We start from the raw sequence: 26,361 nt of genomic DNA, 5'->3' as shown, positions 1-26,361 counted from the left end.
TGTGCATTGGACTTGTATGGAGTCATGTACGATGTCGCCTTGCATTATATAGAGTATTCATAGATCAAGTGAGTCCTTTCATTGCTCTACTTCAACCGTCCTTTATTCAATAGTATATTTACCATACAATCACCTAAAAATGGTAACGCTATGTAACGCAATAATAATAGGCCTTTAGTGGCCCTAACCGGTCTCAAACACTAGCGCTAATAAAAACACGTATAAAAACATCAATACCGTTGGAAAGCGTTTTTATCAGGGCTGTTAAATTAGGTTAAAATGGCCATCCAAATATTTGAGAGGCTTCAAATTATGACGTAAAGCAAATTAGATCTTAGAAAAACCGGTCTCAAATTCCATATCAAACAACGTTGCGTTTGTCCTTGAATTCCAACTGAGCAGCGACAAATACGAGCAAAACATACTTCTTCCGATTCTGTGTGAGTCAAATTACGATAAAGTATGGTTAAAGGAAAAAGATATAGCCTAACTTTGAAGGATTGTTTTGTCAAAATCTGCCGCTTTCTGCCTTTTCACTTTCTGATAACGCTTCCACAATGAAACGTAATCAGGGTGCGCACACTGCCTGGGCTGAAATCCAAGTAAGGGGAGGGTAAAAGCTCATAGGTGTGGTGTACACTTGACCCACTCCTTATTTGTGACACTTCAAACGTGCCAACGATCTTTGTGCGGTTCATTAATATCTGCGGCCTTGGTTGGGCTGTACAAACGAGAGAAAAAAACGGTAGTCATCTTACAATAGGTGTTCCTCCCATAGCACGTTTTAACATGTACTACAGGGCTCTAGATTTTCTATACACAGTCGAAAGGGGCAGGGAAAAAAATCCCTATTGTTGAGTTCCTCTTGCTTCAAAGCAGAAAGTTCGCTCATCCCTGATTCGGTCAGTTTGAAAATAGGACTTTCAAAAAAAAAAACATCATTGTAGTTATAACTTCAGCTGAAACTCTCTGATAAATTCCCCGAAAACTGATGTAAAAGAGAGAATATGACGTATTCCTGATGTTCCGAGACTTCGCATAAGAAATCAAAGTGCTCTGTGAGCAAACTCGTGAATTGACACATGATTTTTTAGATTATGTTTAATGTTATCTGGTTTAGGGAATTTTGTGGTTGATTGTCATATCTAGAGTACGAGCAGTAGTTCAGTGTTCGCTAATGTAGCAAAGAAACAAAGTAACGTTGGGATAAGAAGGCATTACAATTGAAATGATTATGCTATTACATTTGACAAGGTGGATGATGTCATGTGTTTTAAACGTCTATCATTTTTGTTTCTGGTTCAAAAGAAAAGGTTGGAAGTAAATGTGGGTGAAAAGTGAAATTTACTGTCTTTCGTTGTAAATATTAGAAAATCAAGGCAATACTGTCTTAATAAAAACATTAACGATTCCCTCTTTATCAAATGAGACAAACGGGAACGAGTTTTGAGTGATATAATTAAGCCAAGCCTGCCACCGTCATTTTGGATCTCCGCCTGGGTAGATTTAAGTCACGTGCTAGGCAACGTGTAATCAATAACAAGATAGAATTTCATTTCAGGCGTAGTTATCAATTTCGTGGTGTGTAACTTTCGCATTTTAGTACGTTGTATGTATGTTGAATCTTCAAATTGTCCTAAAAACTTAAAAGAAAAATTTTCTTTAAAAATTCACTGAAATCGGTAGCTAAAATTGTTTGTTTAGGTGTTATCTGATTTTCGTGTTAACTTGTTATTTCGTCAGTCGCCGGCATCTTTTGTTGCTTCACACAGGAAAAACACACGCGACGAAACGTAATGATCAATTTTGTCCTCAATCTCACGCTATAACAGAAAAAGCTTTTGAACATCTGTAAACTCCGAGCGCTTCGCAGTAAGTGATATTTTCAATGAATCTTCGGATTGTTTTCAAGTTCAAGGATTGTAAATTACAATTTTATGAAAAACGAAGGTTGTTCTGTTATTTCACTGTGAATCCTTGCATGCCTGCCAGTCGCTGGCGCCGCTTGTTGAAACTAAAACGAAAAAAGAAAACTCTTTAAAGATTATCATTGGCTTCTTTTTCACCCCACCACTATTCTTAGCAAAAAAGGTCGCCATTTCGTCTGTTTATTGCTCGCCAAAAACTATAAAATGCACTCAAAAGCCTAAAATCTAAAAAAAGTTTACAGGAATCGACCAATCGAGCGAGCGAGCGAATTCCATTCCCCACATCGTATCTATAACTCGCTCTTGCGCATGCGCGCAATTTACGAGTTAAAAATGACCGCTATCTTATAATTGGTGTTCCTCATCGGCTTCATCTTGATGTTCATGGAAACTATATTCCAATGCAGTTGCATTTTTCTATACGCAATCTTAAGCGGCCGGTGACGATCAGTGTTATCTTGGCCAGTTCTTCTTGGTTCTTGCCACGAACTAGAGTACCCATTCAAAGCGGAAATGGGTTCCCTAACAGTGGATGCCGCTCAAGACTTCAACGCCCCATCGTGGTTACCAACGGAAAATATAATTATTGATTTTTTCGTTGCTGTACAACACAATAAAATTTATCAACCTGACATAAAAAATTTGAGCGAAAAACAATTGTTTTTAAAATAACAAAAGAAAAAGACTTTGTCCAATCATTAGTTAATTAACAATCCTTTGCTTTAGAGTGCAATTCACAGAACAGCCGTTTAATAAATGTCATAAAAACACTATTAATCTCATAAATTCCTCAACAATTTTACACTGTACACAAAAATGAATATTTAGTCTGAAACATTTTAATGTTTCAGACTAAATTAAAATTAAAATTTTAATTTATATCACTTGTAAAAATATTTAAAAAATCGCGTGTCTTTTCAAGACAAAAATACTAAAAGATACACGTGAAACTAAAGGAAAGTTATACTGTTCCTCCCTTCGCTGTTAGACAGCTTGTTTTGTATTAACAAAGGATGAAAGGTTAACTTCAAATACACAGAGAAAATAGCATACGATCTCCTTGGGCTGCAAGACTTATCACTCCATCCTTTTCTCCATAACAATGCATACGCTTACACAGCAAGATCGTCAACATTAACGTAGAGTCGATCGTCGTAATTGCTTAAGTTTATCAGCCCCTGCAGAAAAAAAAAGGGTTGACTGACTTTTCGTCCTTCGTAAAGAGCGTGTTGATGATGAAAATATACTTGGAAATAACCAAAATAAAATAGACATGCAACACTCGAACAACTCGTAGTCACACAATTATCACATGCATTTGACAGTGGTAGATTCTAAATTTCGATATCAGAAAAGAATAAAGAAAAAGCTAAGGAATATTGTAGTGTACCTCTCTAGAGACTAAACGAAAGGTTCGAAGCACTACAGTGGTACTAACTCAATACAACTTTGCATTTACTTTGGGTTTTCATTCTATGAACAAAACATACTCCCCTTCCGTGTTTTGTGAACAAGCTTTGGAACTTGTGCAAGGACACTGGGTGGAATCCTATTATATCATTGTTACCTCATATTTAGGTAAAGTAGCTTCAAAACTTCCATAATTTTCATAATAAACCATAATACCCAAAATCTGCTACCCTGAAGTAGACGATATTCTGCGTTTGTAATTTACCCTGCGTAAGCCAGATGGAACTTAAAACGATCAAAATTAGCTCTACAAATCTACCTTGTGCCGGTTTTCCATTTCTTTGAGTTCTTTCCTCAGATTTTCAAAAGATGGTCTCAAGTTAGGGTCGTCGTTCCAACAGTTTGTCATTATGTCATACCTGAAACACAAAGACGTCAAGGATATATCAGTATACGTTCTTACTGCCCTCAGTTAGGATGTTGTTAGGCACAAAATGTTGCAATATACAGTAGGAAAGTTTGTTCCTTTCTTTAAAGAACACAAGAGACAAACTCGTGATCATTGACTCATTCCAATATTTCCCCTAAGTAAGCTCATTCAGGAAGAAAAACAGGTTTAATTTTGAGCTGCACGCGCAACTTTCACGAGAAGAACTTTTCAAATAAATGTTACCGCTATAAGAACGTACAAAGAAAACAACAACAACAACAACACAATCTTTTCATACAACTTCTCATCCACATGTTGTGGTTTAGGCATTCTGTATCCCTTCTCTAGCAACTTTGCCATTTTTTTTGCATCCTTCCCTGGATACGGTGAACCACCTAAAATAAAGCGGGTACTCTAAATACAATTCAAGGCCCTGACACTTGTAAATATATTTTTACAATATAATTCCTGTACCATTGTTCCTAGTTTGTTTGTTTGTTTGTTTGTTTTTTTTCAATAAGTTCAGCGACTGAGGCAATCTAAGGTGGCCTGGCAGGTACAAACCACAAAGGCAAAACTGAATTCCTCAGAGAATGGTACACCATGCTTACTTCATGACCACGTGTCAACACAATTGCCACTTTTGTTGACACGCTGACGCTAAAGTTAATGGTCTGGTTATTAATCTCGCGACCTACCAATCGTGAAGATCTCATAGAGGAGAACTCCGTAGCTCCATCTGTAAAACAAACGAGATGCATTAAAGGAAATAAACGTTCTGGTCCGTACTGTTAAAAAAAAGGTGAATTGAATATCTTCGGTAAAACACCGTGGGAAGCACACTAGACTTGTAATAGGAGCGGGACCTGGACCGTTACTTATAACTCAAAGCCAGAAAGGGTATTACCACCCCTTCTTAATAGGATGCCTCCACATCTCCACATCAATTTTAAGAAATACGAAGCATAACATACATTAGACATCCAATCACTTTACCCAATTTGCTTAAGGACCTTATGAAGCCCTTGTACTCACACATCACTCTTTGTGGAATATTTTCCGTACAGCAATGCCTCAATGGCAGTCCATTTAACAGGAAGACGTCCCTAAATTAAAAACACATAGAATTGATCGACAAAACTGAGGAAAAGATCATGATCAAGGACAAGTACAACTTCACCCACAGCAGACTGTTCACAGATCTCTAGCTTAGAGAACAAATTCGGTACCTTAGACTTCCGTTGATAAATGCTGTCCTCTTTGACGTCTCTGGCCATACCAAAGTCTGTTACTTTGCACGTTTCTCCTTTTCCAACCAACACATTACGAGCTGCAAGGTCTCGATGGATAATCTACGACAATTAAGAGAGGTCCAGAATAATTGAACGAAAAGAATGAAAAGTAATGACTTATCATATTTCAGCAACATATGCCAAAGAAACAGTTTAGTAACTAGAGATTGCGTTCCTACTTACTGGTATCGATGACAAATACGACATTCCATCGGCAACTTGCCACGCAAACTTCATCAGCTGCTCTGACGTCAGATTACTTTGTGGTTTGATATCCGGGTCTTCGAAGTAAGTATCATTTAATCCACGACTCTTTCTGAGGTATCCCAGTAGATCTCCATGGGGTACGTATTCAATCAACACCATCAAGGGCCCTGAAAAGCATGGTAAACAGGGAAATATGCTTATATTAAGCCCTAGATCTGCTCTTTGTTTTGGCTGTTTGGGCGATTAAATTATACTTTTCCATATTTACCAGATTTCGTGACACATCCCAGAAGTTTAATAACACGAGGATGAGCATCGAGTTCCTTCATCAATCGAAGTTCGGACAACAAGTCCTTCCTGTCCGACTCAGAGGCGTGATCTGCAAGGTGATCACCCATCAGCTGTTACCTTTACAAGCAATATCAGTAACTGGACCTCAGAAAATATTAGTTGATATTCTCTGACTTGCTGAATCAAAATAAGTGGCACATTTCCTTCCGAACTTTGAGCTCCGTGTTGTTTAGTGATTGAACATCCTATCTAAAATCACAATACTGTAATACTCTGCAAGTAAATATAAATTTCTATAAATTTCAAACATCATTCTCAGTCGTCAAATATAACAACAAAGCCCTTCATTCCACTGCTATACCAGTATCACCATGCTTTAATGATATTGAATTTAATTAGCGTAAGATTTCTACCAAACAATTGCTAAGAGGCATACGCTTAGCAGAGACATTTTTTCCTTTTCCCGCTGAGGTTTAATGTTGAAAGGGACCACCCTTATGTTAATTTAAATTCGGAAAAACAGAGGTTTGCTAATTTTGAAAAGGTGGGAGGGAGGAGTGTCGATTGTTGGCGAGAATTTAATTCTCTACAAATAAACGTCTCTGTCGTTATGTTCTTGCAGGAAAAGATATAGTTCTGATAAATTTGAAAGAAAATTGTACGGCTTCGGATATCAGAGGGCGCTGCACCAGCAAGTTTCATGCTGAGGCCACGTGAGAAGCTTGTCGTGTCATGTCTCGATTACGCAAGTCTGGTCAAGTCATTCATGGTCTATAAATGACTGTAAATATATGAAAATCATACAAGGGAACTACGTTTAAGGAAACGATCTGGATATGGAATCGATCCTCGCAGTTATGAACACTGCTTAAGTAGACGTTATTTTCACTACTACTTTAATAGTGTTCATAACTACGAGGATCACGTCCATATCTATTCATGGTCTGTTTGGTAGCTGGTTTTAAATTGTCTCACGATCCTGATCAACTAACTGAGGTACGTTTAGTTGACCGCTGATTGTACTACTGCTAAATGAACCTTACTCTCCCCATTTAGGAAGGGCTGGGGGGAGGGGATATTAGGCTTGCTTTGCTACCTTCAGGATTGAGAAGAAGGCTGAATCTTTTCTGAATCTTAGGCTACCTGCCTAAGGCTAAGTCTTTCCAGGGGAGTGTTACCGTTGGAATTTCACTGAAACACATCCTATTATTTGAAGTATTTGATACCTTTCAACATCTTAACAGCCACAAGTGTCTTCGTTGGTTTCCCCTGAAGGCATATGACTGTTGCCTTGGCAACCTGACCAAAAGCCCCTTTACCAACGATCTTTTCTAGAGTCACATGCTCTGTAGGAATCTCCCAACAGCGTGGTGATGAATATGTAGAGGTGTATTCAGTGACGGACTGGCTCGGTTGTGGACAGTTCGCCGGTGATCGATTCCTCTCATCCAATGCCATATACTGATGGCTTTGAGAAGCTTCCGCCATCTCAAGTTCAGTCTTTTGAGTTTAAAATAATCAAAGGAATCATTAACTAGGGCTACAGCGGAACGTTTTTCAAATCTACCTTCTTTTTCATTCCGTGGTTCATGTCAAAGTTTTCTTGCGAATGTGTTGCATAATATCATCATTATAATTATATAAAAGTAGAAAAATAAAATGTGCTGGCTCGTATTAAATTTTAAATTTTCTTCAGCTGTTTCCTGTAGGAATTTCACGACCACTTATGGCACTATCTTCCATTCTTTCGGAGTTACTACCGGAAGTGCTATAGTAAAAAATTTAAAAATAATAATATAAAGGTGCTGGCTCGTATTAAACTTTCAATTTTGTTCTTCTGTTTCCTACAGATTACACTGATGATCGTTCTGATTTGTGGTGGTGTTAGCTTCGTCTCTGAGTGGTACAATGTACTGGAGAAGCATCTTATAAAATAATATTATTGCAGAGCGAGGGTGGTACAGATACGAACACGGAATGAGTGAAGATAAAAGACAAACCGCCGCTGGTAAGAAATAATTTTATCAAATGTGAATGAATTTGTCAGCAAGGTACATTCAAAGACACAAAACGTATCGCACTTAAGAAAGGGAATAAAGCTCCAGCCATGTTATTAAAAGTTTTTTTGTTTGGTAGTTACGCAATTGAAATGGAGAATGACGTAAACTTAGATCATCAATATCTGTCAAAGTACAGACATGTTATCCTCAAGCTCTTTGTCAAGACAGAGGGCACAGGCTTTCCCAATAAGGACCGAACAAGGCTAGTATATAACATTTTCGTTTTTTCCTTAAACCCAAAGGTGCTTGTAATAATGGGAAGATCCTCCATAAACTAAACAATGTCTCACCGAGTAAAAGGTAAAGGAAATAAATTAAAGATTTACGTTTAACCGAAAAATTTCTATTTGCGTAATGATAACGGTGAATTAGAAGACTTCTGTGCAAACTTCGGAACAGTAATCCAAACGAACAAATTGATTTGAGAACAAGGAAGCAAATAATTATTGATAAATTTAGGGCTTAAGATTGTGACCGAAGTCCGTGCTTAAAAATGCTGCCCAGCCGATAAAACATCACACATTTATGAAAAAAATTGCAATGAAGCTAGGAATATACTCCGCGACCCACGAAAGCGTTACTGTGTCCATCGACAGAGGTAGGAAAATCCGGACTGTGCTAAGAACCAATCAGATTAAAGGATTCGTTACCGTGCCCTCTTGACAAAAAAATGATATACCGTATTGTACCACAATAAGGTTAATAGTTAAATCTTAAAGCGACTTACAAAAGCATTCTCTATTTCCTCAATTGTATCTCTGTTTGTCCTAAAAGTAAAAAAGAAAATCACGTTTTCGGTCGCATCCGAATTCAATCGGAAGAAGCACGTTGACGATTTGTTCAGCTAGGAAAGCACACATTTAGGCACTCTTTAAGTATTAGTCATGAAAGGATTAGTGACAACATGCCACATTTTGCGCTGCTGCACTGACTCAAAAAAGGTTTCATAAAGATTAGGAGCCAGGCATCTGTGCCTTTCATTGAGTGGACTAGCTCTAAGGAAAGATAATTATCTCTGAATAGTCCATTCTCAAAAGGTCTCGTGAGTAGTCTTAACGACATTACGTTACGGATGCTCTGGGAAATTGACTTTAGATGAAGCTCCTGCTCTAGGCGTAACTATCATAATCCATGCTTGAAATTAACAGTTGTATACAGTTTGCAATCGGTATCAAAAACAAGACATGAAATTGGGCGATACTTTATCGTTCTAAAAATCTCACCTCTCTCTTCTTCTTGTTTCTAGAACGATAAAAAAGAAAAAAGTATGAAAAACATGAAAAACGTATAGTGAGAAGATAGCAAAGAAAAACCAGCTCGAAAAGTGTGTTAAGAGAAAGTAAGAAATAATTCAAAGGCAATGCAGAATGATGCAATGCAGACATTTATTTCATTCTACACATGGTCAGTTTCAGTAGAAAGTGGTCCCCAGGTCTAGGGTTATAATTGTAATCATAGAATTATAGAACCCGATCAAACGAGAACATATAATCACGGTCGTGAATTTTTGGATATGTGTATATTTCATAAAGGCAACAGATTATAGAGGAGATTTCCCGTGTTCACCCAGCCTCACCTAAACACTCAGAGGCTTCAGTGATACTCTGGTCGGCATGCCACGTAACTGTTTCTGATTCTCAAACTACATTTTATGGCATTTGTGGGCGTTGCGCGTTATTTCGCAATATCAGGTAATCTGGCCTACACAGACTTAAACCTTGACACTGAAAATTGATATGGACACTTTCTCGTACTCCATTTTTGTTCAGTGTTATTTGCAGTGGATTTGAGTTGTATTTTCTTCAATTTTCTTTCATCGCACATTTGCCACCTTTGTTTCAGGGAATCTTAGAAGTTTAGAGAGTATTCATTTTCAATTAAAAAGTTTCATTATATCTTTTATAATATAACGGTGTTGGACAGTAATATCTTTTTTTTTAAAGGGACTTATTAGAACTGTTTCGAAATCCAGTAACATACCTTATTTTTAAAAAAGGCTATAAAAAACATAAACTGTTTTCAGCTGCTTGATACTACGCGACTTTTCTTGGGGGCTAGAGTTGGCATTAATACTACTCTTACCATTTGAGTTCTTCCTCCACTTCCGTACGAAAAAGACAAATATCCCAGCAGCAACAGCCAGCGCGGCAATTGATCCAACCACTGCACCAACAGTGATCCCTGTGGCACCTTGAATACAAGAGTTGAACAACGTATGAAATATATGCCTCCTCAAAATAAATTATGGCAATCCTCCGCTTAACCGTTTTAGTCATGATGCCTTTTTCTACACATAACTTTTTATTTAATTCGTGACAAATTACTTAAAAGAAGGGGTTTAACTAAGTGTGAGAACCAAATTACAGGTATTTTTTTCCACCCATACCCTAACCTTACTTACTCTTTAAGATGTTTTAAAAGCAATTTGAATAACGAACCAACCAAACAAATGAAAGTTCTTTGTTATAAACTGCACTACAGCTGTTAACTACTTGATAAAAGCTTTTTTCTTTACTCTTCAAGGCTTATTTCTAGGATTCATGCAGTCTGTATGCAGTTTATAAGTTTACACGCAGGCACTTTCACGATCATTTCTCTAGCATAACTGTGCTGTATGTGTTGTGAGAATTTTAAGTAAAGTAATATACGTTGGATTTTGAGTCCAAATGTTTGCTCTCTTATCTAGTTGGTAACGATTGTGTTAAAAAATTTCTTACATTCTGCCGAAATTAGAGCATCGGGCAAAATGCCTATTGTTCTCGCGACATTTACTTCCAGTAGCGAAAAAAAATTAGATATTTGTAATATTAGCGGAGAAGCGTACACCGTTCGATTTTTATTGAATGAGATCTTGCACCCTTCCTCCCATAGGGAATACTGCTTCAGCCATTAACTTCTCAGATCGAAGTTAAGAAGCAAAGGCCTCGCAAGTTATTGTTTGAGCTTTTTATCATGCTCTACCCAAGGGCATATCCCTCTCCCACCCTGCAGCCCTTAGCTCTTGTGGTGTTATACAGAATGTAACGGTATAATCTAACCGACAGAAAAACACTTAATCCCACAAACTTAACTACTTTATTAAACAGCGAATAATGTTCTTAACAAGGAGCGACTCCTAGAAGCAGTACAATATTTATCGTTAATAAACTTAATTAAGCCCGCCACAGTCTATACCCTAGATCACCACTGACACAATCTCACTGCTGTCGCCAAAGTTCCTTGAAATGAGCAATTTTCCCTAGTAACTCTCTCTCGGTAGAGCTTTCAAAACAGTCGTCGCTCCGACAACAACAATTACTCCTACTACTACATAAGTGAGTCTTTATATATATTCATAAAGTGTTCTGGAACATTCTTGAAGCTTACATAACCTTTTGAATAGTATTACATAGTAAATGCGTGACTTGATAAAATATTCTGGAAAGTTCTATGGTATGCAAATCAGTATGACTAAGCAGTCTGGAGAAATCAAGAAGTGTATATTTACAATAATTACTCATAACAAGAATGATCTAAGATGTATATGTATGATGTTTTAAAAGATCAATACAACCAAGTACATCAACATGGATACCATAAACAAGAAGAATGTTCCAAATAGATGCTGAACATACTTGTGCAGCGTGCATAATGTGTGTGTGTGTGTTCCGCTTGAAAGTGATTAAATCTCATTCCATGATTAACCACTCCAATTGCAGCATATCATGGACTAAGATTTCTGCTACCAATGAACTGTGATGTTTGTATCGAAGGATTAAAACTTACTGCCAGGTGACGTTATTGTTCCTGCTTCAGTAGTTCCAGTTTCGAAGTCAATTTGCAATCTTGTCCTTTTTATAGCACTCACAATGAAGTCTCCAAGCTTCCCATCTCTGGAAGCATTACGAAGCACTATTATAACATCTTGCTCTTTTACTTTGGAATCGATTATGAGTGCAAGGTAAAAAGTTGCACTTTCACACCTTGATTAAGACAAAAAACGAGGGTCATTACAAGGCGAAGTGCCTTAGAAACCGGAAAATTATAATTCATTTGCTGATCCAGGCAATTTACAAACCTGATGTTACTTTTCAACTGCACACTTTTGAAACCTGCAAATCTCCAAGCAAAAGCGTCTTCCATCTAAAGAAGGAACAGAAAAGTGAAACTGAACAGGAGTTCGAGGAGTTCATCCAGCACCTTAAACACCAACACACAATCAGATAAACATATGAATGTTCACCGACATTGAGAATATCACTAATTTGTCATGAAAAACCTCTTTTATAAACGTTCATGGCATGCCCATGCAAGCGCTGAACAGGCTCATCTGGAATTTTTTAGTTCATTAAAATAGGTCTCTATTTCTTTTGATAGCCGGCCATTATCGCACGACAGCCAAAACTAAAATTTTAACTGTATGCAACGGCAGAAATAGAAGAAAGAAATAAAGATATAAATAGAAATATTGCTCTAAACAAAATGGTTACCACTTCCTTGAGTCTCGTCAGTAATGAGGATACGTCGTATTTCCCATCAGTACAACCTTCACTGGTGATGACCATGGTTATGTTAATCAGTACTTTTACCATGACTGTACATGTGAATAAAAAGACACTGCAATTAGACACAAATGAACGTAGACTTGTTGATATTTTGTGACTTCATTGCATATCATGATTAACATTTCATTTCCCGCACTAAAGTAAATACCATTATTTAGAATGTAAACAGGGACTAAGAGCCGACCGCTTTCACTGAGGAGTTAAAAATGTAGCAATCAGGTTATCCAAGAAAATTTTCAATTGAATATGCTCTTAATATGTTGGAAATGGCATCAAAAAGGACTGTATTTTTTAAAGTTTCAAGGGGAAGCATGCCCTTTCACCTCTATAGGAGCTTCTACAAGAATAATTTGGGCATGATTTTCTATCAAGAGAGGTTCTTACCTACACTAGTCTGGTTTCTCTCTGACATTTACACGCATGATACATGTAGGTTACTTTATCACAATAACATCATGGAGCGGTTATTTTTGGGCAATGTCGGCGATGAAGTCGCAAAAAACGACAGAAGAGAATCATAAAAAACCCTCGTGGGTTTATTGTGCTACAAACACAGATGGCTTTCTCTCTCGGCTCTGGAAATAGATGAGTTATTCTTGCTTCTTATGAAATATTTTTACCCGATACAATAAATCATTTATTGACCAAGCTCGTTCGATCATGATGGCTGGATATTACCCTTGACCGAACCGTTGGTCAATATTCCCTCTTTGGGAGCTGTTGCGCAAAGCGATTAATTGCCACATGCCACGCGACACACCTTTGTCTCTTCTTTATAGGTTATAGTACCTGGTTTAGTTTTGTTAGTGCTCTGGTAGCATGAACAGTGTTTTGTCAAGTGGTGTTGTTTTTCTCGCCTACCCACCCGTTTCTTGTTAAGGCCTTTCAGGTGAGGTGGCAGAGAGATTTCGCTTCCTCGTTCGCTCCAATTTTATTATTCTAGGAAATAGACTTCTCTCATAGCCAAAACAGACTATGCTGTTGTTGTGTTGGTGGTGGGAGGAATTACGCATATATCCTGATCGATGTTTTTTAAGCATTAAGTAGAACGTAACACCGGAGAGCCTTTTGTTCCTTTGAACATTTTGAATTTTCATAGACAAAATCGAAATGATCCTCTTTAGGCCTTAGGACTCTTATGAATCGATAATGATTAGGAAAAGACCAAACACTAATATATATATATATATATATATATATATATATACCTTCACAATCTGCCATATTAGATGATCTGCTGTAACCTTCTTTACACGTGCAACCAGTTCTGCCAGTATCAGATGCTGAATTTGCAGGACAAGGCACGCATATTGCATTACTAACAGAATCCTTATAGAAGCCTCTCTGACACTCTAAAATGAAACAATGTGAAATTTCATCAACATGCCTTTCCTTCACAACCAAGAGAATATCAACTGATATTTTCCTTTTTAGAAAACATTAAAGTAATGACCCTCTAACTTGCTTTACAAGGCAAAAAATTCCTTCCATGCACATGGCTATTGTCATTGACAGAATCTGAGACACATTTTGATAACCTTGGCAATAGTCATCACCGGAGGCTTGGTTACCCAGAAAACTCTTTTTGTCTTCACTCCTTATGACTCTCATAATGACTATCATTCAGGTTTTTGAACAACATGCGTCCGTAAATTTAATATAACCCCTAACCTGGGGCTATCAGACCTAAATACGAAGACCCGAAAACGAAGACCCGAAAATCAATACCCCGTATTTTTGCAAAATCAAAAAAGGAAATGAAGAATAGACCAATAAAAATTGACAAATGGAGGGAGGGGGGGGGGGAAGGGGCAGGATTTATATATTATTGATCAGGATTTAGTAAGTTTTGCATTTTCTTAGTAGCCCAGTCGAAATTCAACTTATCTCCCTGCACAGTTGCACTGCTCCTAAGAGTAAATCAGTCCGGTGCTGATTTGTGATCAGAGATTTTGAATGTAACGGAGCCAATAGATTAATATATCCATCTGCGAAAAAACCAAGACAAAGCAAAAAGAAACGGTACTTTGCAAAATGGTACTTTGCAAAAAGGGGTTCTTTGTCCTTGGGTCTTCGTTTTCGGTTCCTATGTCCTTGACTATTTATTTATCCACGTCCACCGATTGAATTTATACGAACATGTGAAGTATGACCAAACAGTCCATTTTCATGTAAGTTATGGATCGAAGCTTCTATAAGCTTTTTATCAAACGATGAACAAATGTTGTGGTCATTTAGATGTTTAACCATTTGAATGATTAAATATCTGTTTTGGACCCAACGCTTCGGAGGCAAATCCAGATTTTAAGCGCAGCACTAACCTTTGCAGTTGAAAGATCCATTTGTCAACTCAAAACCATAATTGCAAAGGCAGGTCGAGTTATCTGTAATGTTCCACTCCCCATTACTAAGGCACACGCCAAATAACGTTTTGTTGTTTTTCGTAATCGAGTTAGGATCTGTACATTTTCCTTCTTGTTTGGTTAAATTGCTTTCATTTGCTGGGGCAACTGTTCTTGAAAATCTAACCATTTTGGAAGCGACCGTTTTAGAGCAGAAATGATATCTCACAACAAACTTTCTTATTGTCAAGCAGGCTCCTTGGTCTAGTAATGCTAAATAAATTCCCTTTGCTTTTGTCAATATTGACCCATAAAATGTTTCTCTGGTGCGCTTCCCAGGTGCAGGTAGAGTTTTGGGAGTTATAACAGTTTCTTTGTGGAAATTTAGTCGTCTTGGGTCTGAATGAAACTCGTAATCAGTATGATAAGAATACAGAGAGAAGTTCGTTCTGCAGAATGGCCCCACGTTAGCAGTTATAGAGGATATAGGCCACTTCAATGTCGAGTCGTGTAGCATTCTTGATGTTAATGAACTCTGTCATTAACCAGTTCTTTGGTTCCTCAATCGTGCCATAAATATCACAGACTGTGTAGAAAGGCGCTTGAGTTGAAGGATGACTCCACTGTAAGAGAATAAAAATCCAATTATTGGTCAATCGTGAAAGAGTAAAGTATTCACTTCAAAAGTGGCGGTCTGTAAGTACACTATACTGGAAATTTCTGCACATGTGCCACATAAGTATGGAGCATTATCAGATGGGCTGATACTTTAACTGTGTTCAACATGAATCAATAATTCTATAATAATAAAATATAATTATCAAATTACATATTATAATAAACTCCAAATGGCATTATTTTACAGCGTGCGTGCTTTTTCATGCGATATCAGTACCAAAAACTTGACTGTTTCATACATTTAGGCTTTGATCTCTTTGGAATGATGAATACTTCTGATTGTCACTGACTTATAATTGGCTCTCCGTTATTGAAATGCCAAGTAAGGTCATGGGAAGTCCTAGTTTATTGGAGGATGGGAAGAAGGATACTGAAATTGTGCAAGATGAAGAGGGAAAAAACATTAGTTATCTAATTTATATAACTAATGTTTAAAAATAAGTTTAATCAAGTTCATCCTAAAAAATTAGTTCAAGTGTTAGTTTTTTGAAAAATTGACATAACAGATCTGAAAAGGAAATCGAGTGTTTAGATGAGAGTATGAAAACATGAAAAAAGTTTGCTCTTATAAAATATTTCTTTCCAATAACATGACAAATATAGGAAAACGTTGCTCCTTTGCTTCTTGATTGATATGATTTTAGGTCCTAAGGTAAGTCAAAACTCTCTCATTCTAGGTGACTATTTTTTCTTCAGCTTCATATTTTTGCATATAAGATGTGTCTCATCTCAACTAAAAATACAGTACATGCCTGGACCAAATCCATGGGAAATTATCATTGGTTTAAGTAACGTAGAGGCTTGAGAAACAAACGTTTTAGACCATATACTGAACATCACCTGTGCATTTTCTGGTTTCTCTAGGCTCATATTTTCTCTCACAAAACCTTCCTGCTCACATTTATTTGGATTTCAACCGCCCATTGCTTGCTTCATTTTCCAATTTTTTTTTAACCTCTACCTTGATTTCCTTGGTAAGCGGGGACTACTATTACAAAATATGCATAGATGTACTTGATAGCGACAAAGGTAATGTTTAATAATACACGTAAGAATGGTTTTTACGACATGGCCTATCAAAATCAAGTAACTCACCCCTGCTCCTCCACTACTTTCTTTAAAAATAGTCCAGTACCAAAGATCTGATCCTGGTTCCTCAATAAGAGTCTCTGCAAAGGAATGTCATAAACTTTTTTATGACAAAGTTCTGGTATAACGCCCACTATGATTGGTTGGAAGAGTTTGTTTTATCAGAGAACAAAACACGGAGCTGAGCCAAGGCTGTCGCGCCATCTGCCTATTTGTACAATTTCCGCCCATCGGCTCGGACTTCGCTGTAGCTTTTTGGTTTAACTGAAAGTAAATTTCGGAACAAGGGAGCCGGCAAGTAGCCATAAAAGAACCAAACAAAGGTTTGTAAACATGCCAAGCGCAGTAATTAACATCGTCATAGCGCGAACAGAGGAGAAAATCACCAAAGAAAAAACTTAATGGACTGTCAGAGTTATTAAAGGTTTAAAGCTCAGTTAGATTGTAAGATTACGCACGGTAATAAAAACTCAAACACAATTAACACTCGTATAGTATAAATAGTTTCGTGTTCAAAAACAAAACAGAACCAAAAAAGGAATGATGAAAAATACAACCAAACTTAAATAGCTGTTAAAATTTATTCCCATCATAACGGTGTCAGAGCGACTGCCACCGTGCTGTGGTCTATCACGCTCATAAAGGCAATCTCAGGTGACATCACAAGGAAGCAAGCCTCAGAAATTACACAGGCCGCACTTTGAGTGAACAACTAAGAGCTTTCTCGGATATCCCTTCGATGCCTTTAGTGGCAGGCCTTCTCAGTCACAGCAGCCGAGTTTTAAAGCGCTGTCACCTCACACAATCTTCGTGTTCCTGTGTGATTTGGCTGTCATTTAGTCAGAAAACAAACTCTTTGAGCCGTTTGTTTTTTTTAATTATGATGTGAAAAAAATTGTCTTTTCTTGACCCACAAATTGGCCTGATTTCACAGAACATTTTACTTTCAGATTCTGCATTAAGATTGAAAAGCTTCAGGCAAAAGTGTTAAATTCGACCTGCCGAAATTTTTGAGTTTGTAAACTATCAGTCCGGGATGGTTATCAGATTTGATAACCACGTGAGGTCACAACATGGCAACTATAATGCTAATAATAATAATACACTTATTTATATAGCGCAAATTCAACATACGTTTTTAAAATGCGCTTGACAATCTTAAACTATCAAAAAACAAATAAATACAAAACTGTGCTAAGCTAAAAATTATAAAATAGTTAGTAAAAGTTGTAAAATGTAAAATGCTATTTCATAGATGCGATCCTAGAAAGATGAGTCTTGAGCTTTTACTTGGAAGTATTAAGACTCTGCTCCTCTCTTATCTCTATTGGCAAAGAGTTCCAGAGGCGAGGGGTAGCAACAGCAAACGCACGGTCACCATGAGTTGGCAAGGTTCTTATAGCTAATGGTGTTAGTAGGATTGTGTTATTAGATCATAGTCCATATTTGGAGTTCTGTTTAAGAGAGACTAAATTCTTGATATATTCTGCTGCTGTTCCATAGATAGACCTATAGGTTACAGGATTACCTTAAAGTTAATTCTATGCTTAATATTTAACCAATGAAGTTCCGTTAACAATGGGGTAATGTCACAACATCTGGGCGCTCTAAATACCAGTCTTGCGGCAGCATTTTGAACGCGTTGCATTTTAGATATAAGACAATTACGTAATCCATACAGAAGAGAATTATAATAGTCGAGGCGGCTCTTAACGAACGCATGTATCAAATTCTCCGTGATTTCTTGAGTTAAGAATTTTCTCATTTTCTGCTGATATTATGGAGGTAAAAGAAACATGCTTTGCAAGTTTTTGTTATATGCGTGCTGATTGTAAAGTTGGCATCAAACCACGCACCCAAGTTTCTAATTGCCTCTGTACTGGGGGATATACAAGACTCTCCTACAGCCAAGTTGTCAATATCGACCTTCTTCAACTTCACTTGAGTACTAATAAGAACAAACTCAGACTTATCGTCGTTGATCATGAGCTTATATTTGATCATCCACTCCCGTACATCACGTATACAAGCCTCCATCGTACCAACAGCCGAATCTTGAGTGGCACGATCACCCGGTCGAAAAGCAAGATGAAGCTGGGTGTCGTCGGCATAGCAATGCACTATGGGTAAGTGTTGACTGACAATGTCGCACAATTGACTCCTGCAGATGGAAAACAATAATGGACCGAGGCAGGAACCTTGCGGTACACCAAAGCCGATGTCAAACTTGCCAAAAGTTGCACCGTCTATTACAACCTGTTGGAGTCTACCCGACAGATACGAACGAACCCACTCCACTGCAGTTCTACAAAATACAAACTTATCCTCAAGACCCCGAAGCAATACCGTATGTTCGATCGTATCAAATGCAGAGCTCAAGTCAGGGGAAGACAAATAACGTTACATGTTCTTTGTTCATTTTAAGTAAGATGTCATTATGAATACGAAGTAACGTCGTCTCGGTGCTGTGGAACTGCTGATAAGCCGATCGCAGCTCAGGGAAAAGCCCGCATGCCATAACATGAGAAACTGCTTGTTGGGCATCTACTTTCTCTGCAAGCTTAGACTAGAATTGAAGGTTACTTAAAGGTCGATTATTCTTCTGATCAAGTTCCAGATTAGATTTATTAAGCTTGGGCTTGACTAGCGCCCCTTTCCACGCATCAGGGAAATGGCCCTGCTCGAGGGAGAGATTTACACTGGACGATATAGCGGGTGACAGTTCATCCAAACACTCCCAAACAACACTGATAGGAAGAGAATTAATTGCACACGACTTTGTGGGTGCACTCGCAATAAGCTTCCTCACTGACTCCACTCCTGCAACTGAAGGATCTAGCTCACGATGGATGTTCCTGATCTTTCGAAGAAAAAAAAGACCGAATTCATTAGCTCGTTAAGGCGGATAGAGTTCGTCACCAGATCCCCAAAGAGACGGTTGACTGCATTAAAAAGACTTCGCTGGTCAGTACTATTCTCATGATTAATGAAGTTCGCGTAATAATCTCTCCTTGCCCGTTCAATTACATGATTTTCGCTCTAGTAAATGTCCATCTATCTGATTCAAGGCCACTGGCTCTCCAGATGCACTCACATTTGCGGCCGTCTCTCTTTGCTGCCTTGATGGTATCATTAAACCAGGGTTCGCGTGGCCGCACGGTAATGGTTTTCATGACAGTAGGAGCGTACTTATCCAAGAGACCAGAAAAAATGGAATTATAGCAGGAAACAAGATCGTCCAGTTCCCGTGGTGCCTCGCAACACAATAAGTCAGATTGCTGTAGATCTTTCCTGAAAGCATTGATATCAATAGCTTTTACTTTCCTGTATGATACTTCCTTTACTGAAAACGCAGGCTTACGCAGCACCAGGTTACACAGCACTTTATAGTGGTCAGACAGGTAACAGTCTGAAATCGGTGCAGTTTCCACTAAAATAATGGCCTCCCGTGGAAAATTTATGTTTTTCAGAGAAGCACTTTTGTAGGTTTTTATAGACATGAAATGTAAATAAACTAAATTGGGTCAACACGGCGCCGTGCTCGACTCTTCTCAATCAAGACTAGTACAGAAGAAGGACCGTCTGTTAAAATTTTTATGGCGATCATCATCACATAACGCCAAGCGTGAATAAAAAGCACGGCAAAGTTCTGTGCAAAGCCTATGCATCAATTTTATGTAATAAAATATTGTATCCTTCCTAAAATTAGTTTATCAGAATAAGAATGAGTTACCAAGCACAAGTATGGCTTTGTACAACGATAGTTTCAAGGTTTAGGAAAGTTTCTTCCCCTGTAAATATTTCCCAAATCTGCTGGCCTCCTAAAATCCTCAGACCTTTGCCCTGACAGCCCAACCTCATCCAAACTTTGGCAACTGGGGCGATTAGCAAATGAATGACACATACAACCGAGCCTATTTCCACATACACATGTACACCCCTCAATCTTGTTACCTTATTCTGGATTTCCAATTCCCTGACTAGTTATTTCGTAATGGCGTCTACAAGTTTTGGAAAATGGTTGGGTTGAAATATATTGCAAGTATTTGCCAGTAGACGGTCAAATTAGAATTTTTTACAGATCAATAAAATTTGTTGTTGTGTTTCATGTTAATATGTTGCCACAACTCCACCTTCCATAAAAATCGTTTGTTTGGAAACATAAGAGAATACCATCTAAAACTTTTCAACCTCATTAGTATGGCCAATAACAACATCAACTTAACTTTAAAACTAGAGAAAAAAACCTGATCGATGTTCTTAATTGATTTCTGTAATGTACAAATGAAATCCTGGTATTATTTCTAGGTTTCTACAAATATCTTCATGAACAAATCCTAAGTCTCTCTTCATCATCAAGTTTTAATTATGATATTCTAGTTCTAGCTTGTCTTCCTTTAAATCAAACGTTTCCTGCGCAAGAAACATGATAGAAAAATTTCGTATTTCAATTGTTAGAGTTGTGAAGATCGTGGATAGTTGGTTTAAAGACACTGACATTATATTGAGTTCCAGCAGAGGTTATCAAATTAAATAACAGAAAACATCTCAAAGAGAAGTAGTGTATTTCCAGCCAGAGGACAATCATAAAACAGCTTTAAACACGAGTTAAAGATATTTTTTTATTAATAGTCGACGCTTATCAAAGGAGGTTGAAACGCTAGGGAAAACAATGGAGCAAGCAGTCATACCTGGCAACTTCAAGAGAAGATATAAGAGAAGCCCATACGATTGTGTGTGTTGTTCTACTAAATCACTGTTCTCATCGATTGGGGATGTCTTAAGTCGAAGTCGTTTACCTTCTCCTTTAATTTTGGCTCATTTTCCCAATCGAAATTATCAGTCACGCTCAATAGAATACAATTGAAAAGTCATCGAATTGGAGGACCTCGAAAACCTGTAGCCTGCTAAGAAGTATTTTGGGAGAGGGGACGGACTTAGTCTGTCTGGATCTGTGACTTATCTCTTTATCCTACTTCCAAAAAGGTTTAGTTGCTCTCTCTTTTGCTGTTGTGTGTATTTGTTTGTGTGCGTTGTATGGATTGTTTATACTTTAGTGAGTTTTTGTATCTTTTCTATCGAATAATATGTATACGGGTAGTTTGTCCAAATTTGACGTCTTATATCATTGAACGTTCGGGGAATCAGAGTTCAAATCAAGAGGAGGTGTATTTTTTTCATACCTAAGAGATCATAAAGCAAACATTTATATTTTACAAGAAACATATTCAGAACGAGCCGATGATGATCCTACTCTATTCAATGCGGACATAGAATCTTTAGAAATGGCCTCGAAAATTGTTGGGGATTTCGGAGGAATTGCTGGTCTGTTCCTAAATGTAAAGAAAACGGCGCTTGGGTTGGGGAAATGGGAAAGTAATAGAAATAAGCCTCTGGATTTAAAATGGTTCCACAGCCCTGTTAAGATATTTGGGGATATATTTTTCGTACAATATTAAGGAGAATAACGAGCTCAACTTCGACAAAAAGATCCAAAAGTTGCAAACTAAGCTGGATATGTGGACTTCACGGGATTTGACGATATTTGGAAGAGCCATGTTAACATGGAGGTGGGGGACCCCAGGTAGGTAAGGTAACCCTCCTAGGTGGGGTAACACGCCTTTCCATATAATTTCTCATTTTATTTTGATCACGTTTACATGATAGGTGGGGTGACCCGCCTAAGCAGGTTGCCCGGTCTACCAGGTAGGGTAACCCTGTCAGCCGAGGTGACAATTTGCCATGTAAACGTCTCAAGGTGTGGTAACCCGCCTGGCCGGGGTTGCGTTCATGGCAAAAAGCTCAAAAGCGAAACATGTATGTTTTAAAACTTTGTACAGTTTCTAGCCGTCTCATGGCAAAAATCGCCAGAAACCGCAACAGACACACAAGGAATGTAAAATGTTCACATTTCGGAATATTTAGCGTTGTAAATCGACCATATTTGGTTTCCCAAACTATTCCGTATAACGTATTAATTCAACGGTTTCTCGCGAAGCCAAACACCGCGTAACACAACGCGTGACGCTTTCATGAATAAATACATATGTGTCCGAGAATTAATCTTTCGTTTTTTTCCGAAATGTGAGTTTGGGACGCCTCTGCTCCAACTCCTTAATTGCAAGCGCGACAGCAACCGCAAGAAACCTCACCCCAGCACCCCGGGGTTGTAAGATTGCACGTGAACCCGTTCTATTTTACGACCACAGCTAGGCGGGTTTCCTCGCCTACCTGGGGTTCCCCACCTCCATGTAAACAAGTCCTAAAACCTTGGGTATCTCGCAACTTATCTACTCGGCCTCTAATCTGGATGTTCCCATGGGAATTGTGGAAATTGGAAGAACAAAATCTTTCAAGTTCCTCTGGAAAAGCAAAAAAAATAAGATAAAAAGATCAGGCCTTTACCTAGATTTAGACAACGGTGGCATACGCATGACCGATTTTGATGTTATGTTAAAAGCCCTAAAACTCAACTGGATCCCGGGACTGTTATGGATTTCGGACAATAATGATTGGTGTATTATTCCAAAGCATTATTTCAGAAGTAAGGGAGGGTTACACTTTCTACTAAGGTGCAACTACGACACGAATTACTTTAATGATATCCCATTCATCTGTAAGAAGATACTAGAATTCTTCAACGAATTAAAAACTCTTTACTCGTACAATCAAAAGCAGGAGTTAATGTTGTTTAATAACAAAGATATATTGGTTAACTATTCAGGTTTGGTATCAAGGCGGACGATGAATGTGTATACTACGGAAATAGAGATTCAATTAGGCACTCTTTTATCGAATGTATGTTTACCAGAATGTTTACCCAAAAGGTCTTGAACTGGTTCGACTAAGTGAATGCGTGCCAAATCTCTCTTACCACAGAGGAGACCTTGTTCGGTATTACTGCAAGCTCCCACGACACAACAATAATACGGAAATTCAACTACACCGCCTTAATTATGCGCCATTACATTTATTCAGCCAAGTTAAATAGCTTGGCCATCTCCTTTCAGGATTTTATCAGTAAGCTACTCATTAATCTAATAATCTTGAAAATTTGTCTTAATTATATGTTTTATTGAGAAGCACTCCTGCCCCCTCAAAGTCAATATACCGTATAATGTATTATAAGTAACTGTATATTCAGGAAGTAATGTAAGTAGAGTATTTTATTATTAGTAGTGTAAGTAGCCCGTATTGCAAGTAATTATATTTTTTGTAACTAACCATAGTTAATACTGTATTGCTAGCATGAGTAACCTACATTGTAAGTATCGTTAATATTGTTCTGTAAGAAGTGTAGCGTAATGCGTCTTGCATTGTAAGTAATGTTTTGTAGAATTGTGTTTTGTAATAAAAGCAAAGATTTCAAAAAAAAAAATTCAAAAAACTAATAATTGCAACCGATACCGACATTATATACTGCATGTGACTAAAAGAGCTCCGCTTTTAAGCTTGGCTAAATCTACATATTACGTGACCGAAGCTGTATTTCAGTTTGATATTAATCACTTGGACGAAATCCAGTTGAAGTTGTTTTGAAGCGAAATACATAACAGCCCAAAAATATCTGGTCTGTATCCAGACATATGAAACATAAGAAGTAGAGGAAGTTGATGCTGCCTCAAAAATAGGTCATTTACGTTGGTCCTTCGATCTCATTAAGCTCCAGATTCGCATCATATTTAAATTCCCCTAATTAAAGTTGAGAAAGGTGGAAGTATCAATTGAAACGCCTTTCTTAAAGATCGAGTTTTTAGTCAAAGCCCATCGTCTAAAGTGCACAACAGTTATAGCATCGATTCATGAAAGGCTCTCTACCCTAGCCTTCCAGTGATAAACGGAGAGAAGAAATGCAACCCAATCGCTTCAATAACATTCTACTTCTCTCATTTAACACGGGTAGCTTACTTAACGCGCTTGGCTAAAGTCGCACAAAGTCCAGGATTTACCGAAGCCAAGTAGCAATTAATTGTGGTAACACCCCGTGGGAGCACAATCACGAAAAAATGCATAACATGTTTTTTATAAATTTTGTTTGGCTCGGCAGTTTGAGTGGCTTTCAGTCGTATAGCGCGGCAGCACTTGTCGTACTTAACTGCTTGCTGAACTTAATTAAAAGGTTAATTCTCGAACTGAAACACCCTTCAGTCGTCTGATGCGAACTCTTACCTGCTTCTCCTGAAACTTGGCGCAAAATAGCGATTAGCCAAAGAACTAAAGTAGCACGGAATAAATTCATTATTAAGGATTTATCCGATAACTGGTCACATGAGACACACACTCAACTCTTTCTACACGGCTGTTTCAAAACGCCCGTAGGTGGAAATTTAGTTCGCGCATGTCAGATTGACATTTTCAATTTGAAACCGCTGAAAATATACGCTTAACGGCTCGACAAGAAAGAGCCCACTGATAACTAGGTCGCAAAAAGTATATGCGCAAAGCCCGAGGAAATAGCTAACTTATGTGCAGACATTGTGTTTTGCTTCCCTGGTTAATGTTCTCCTAGAAAAGATTGCATTTGCGGGATAGTTAACTATACGACGGCTTAATGGCATCTTGTTTTGACGCAAGATGACTTATCGTCTTTTTGAGGTCTTCTCATTTTCAGGCAAGATTCTGATTGATTCGAATTTTTCTTTCAATAAAGGAACGACTCTGGCTTTACGTCTCACCTTTGCCGTTAGTTTCTATACCTTAACGTTTTAATCCGAATTGTTTTGCGCGGTGTAGTCTGCGATTACACTTCATCACCGAAATAGTAAATATGGCGTCCATCTCCTCTTTGACCTCGAACTAATGCCCATGAACTACGCGGATTTATCCTCTTAATGCAATCATGCTTACCCATGGGCTAAACAAAGAATACACGATGTATGACAAAGTGCTAAAATGTCCATGGCCTTCTGTTATGTGCAAGAAAGGTGCACTAAGTGCGTGTGATTTCCTTCCCGAAAAGTGTACGTCATCGATCTGTCACGGGAAGCTACAGGAAATAGTGAAAGCAGGGACAAGACGTTTCTTTCGGTCAACATTTCAGTCACGATCAGGGATAATATACCCTCCAATTACATGTTACTATTTGTGTTTTGATCTGGTAGTTAAATCGTTGTTCTTGGCCATGATCAACATGGTTTATAGCAAATATTCCCTCCCCCTTCAAATGGAACGAACTACACGCAGTAACACAAAAATTCAAATATTCCCGCACCCCTTCCTGAAAGAAGGTACAAACCCTAAGGGTATACCCTTCTGAAGAAATAAAAGGTCGGAAAAAGGAACTTCGGAACATATCTTGAGTCAATTTAGAACTGCTTTGCTTAGTCCAAGTTTAGTTTAGAACTCGTTTCAATTATTACATTCAGATGGCTAATTTTGGTCTCTCTGAACATCAACAAATATTGGAAAACTTTGCCGAATTTGTGGAGAGCGATTAAAGACCTGAAGGCAAAAGATAAGTGTGAGAACAGCTTTCTTTGCGATGATAAGATGGAGATTATTTTCACAGCCTTTGACGTCAAAGTTCGTAAAGATGATCTTGGCATGTGCCCTCTCAAGTTCTGCCACAAGTGCTACAAGCTTGCTTTAAGAGGAGGCACACGCCTTGCTTGCAATGTGTAGCCTCCACACAAACGCACTGGCAACTGTAAGATCTGCAGTTTCTTTAAAGATCAAAATAGACCTAGTGGGAAGAAGATTAAACCTGGAATAAAACCAAGAGAGGACTCGGCAGACCCAAGGAACAAGTGGAAATGTTGAAGGAATGTCTGGCACTTTAAGCTTCCAACCTGATCCAGCCACACTCTCATTCTCTGAGGAGGTAATGAATCTACAAAGCTTTAGAGGATCAGAACCTCTTTATCCAGAACAGTTTGGTGAAAACAAGCATGAGTATATGTGCCCAATTTAAAAAGAGGTACTTGATCAACCAGTCCAGACAAAATGCTGAACTCCACACATATTTTGTGCTAGTTGTTGGTCACTTTCTTTTAAAATGTGTAGATCCCTTTGCCCGGTGTGCTGAACTGTCACTGTAAATCCTAACAAGTTCATTGAGCCAGCCCCTTTTGTTCTTCGCACTATACTTTCA

At 38.1% G+C, this 26,361-nt stretch overlaps 1 protein-coding gene and 1 long non-coding RNA gene across 2 annotated transcripts; both read right to left on the bottom strand.

Moving 5' to 3' along the window:
- Positions 1-2,681: 2,681 nt before the first annotated feature.
- Positions 2,682-11,765, bottom strand: LOC149043918 (proto-oncogene tyrosine-protein kinase receptor Ret-like). The gene is made up of 14 exons (XM_089209178.1): positions 11,676-11,765; positions 11,384-11,580; positions 9,701-9,808; positions 8,842-8,860; positions 8,346-8,385; positions 6,785-7,058; positions 5,536-5,646; positions 5,244-5,434; positions 4,998-5,120; positions 4,804-4,874; positions 4,467-4,507; positions 4,067-4,163; positions 3,658-3,757; positions 2,682-3,106 (listed from the first exon to the last, which is right to left on the bottom strand). Exons 1-14 carry the CDS (start codon positions 11,738-11,740, stop codon positions 3,041-3,043), a joined length of 1,503 nt encoding a protein of 500 aa, XP_089065304.1. The 5' UTR covers positions 11,741-11,765; the 3' UTR covers positions 2,682-3,040.
- A 1,779-nt stretch (positions 11,766-13,544) lies between these two features.
- Positions 13,545-24,613, bottom strand: LOC149043917 (uncharacterized). Its single transcript, XR_016187508.1, has 3 exons — positions 24,441-24,613; positions 16,278-16,351; positions 13,545-15,127 (listed from the first exon to the last, which is right to left on the bottom strand). It is a non-coding gene; the product is annotated as an uncharacterized LOC149043917 (long non-coding RNA).
- Between the last annotated feature and the right edge of the window lie 1,748 nt (positions 24,614-26,361).

The sequence above is a fragment of the Pocillopora damicornis genome, chromosome 6 (assembly GCF_964200805.1).
Source record: "Pocillopora damicornis chromosome 6, jaPocDami1.2, whole genome shotgun sequence".
Lineage (NCBI taxonomy): Eukaryota > Metazoa > Cnidaria > Anthozoa > Scleractinia > Pocilloporidae > Pocillopora > Pocillopora damicornis.
Note: the sequence above shows the minus strand (reverse complement) of the source record. Positions and strands in the feature narration are given on the sequence as shown.

Bases quoted from the DNA above. Each gene is read 5' to 3' on its own strand.
- LOC149043918 (XM_089209178.1), bottom strand. From the start codon at position 11,740: ATGGAAGACGCTTTTGCTTGGAGATTTGCAGGTTTCAAAAGTGTGCAG. The intron at 11,581-11,675 runs GTTTGTAAATTG...GTCTTAATCAAG, and splicing joins CAGTTGAAAAGTAACATCAG to GTGTGAAAGTGCAACTTTTT. The intron at 7,059-8,345 runs GTAAGTCGCTTT...TAAACTCAAAAG, and splicing joins AGGAAATAGAGAATGCTTTT to ACTGAACTTGAGATGGCGGA.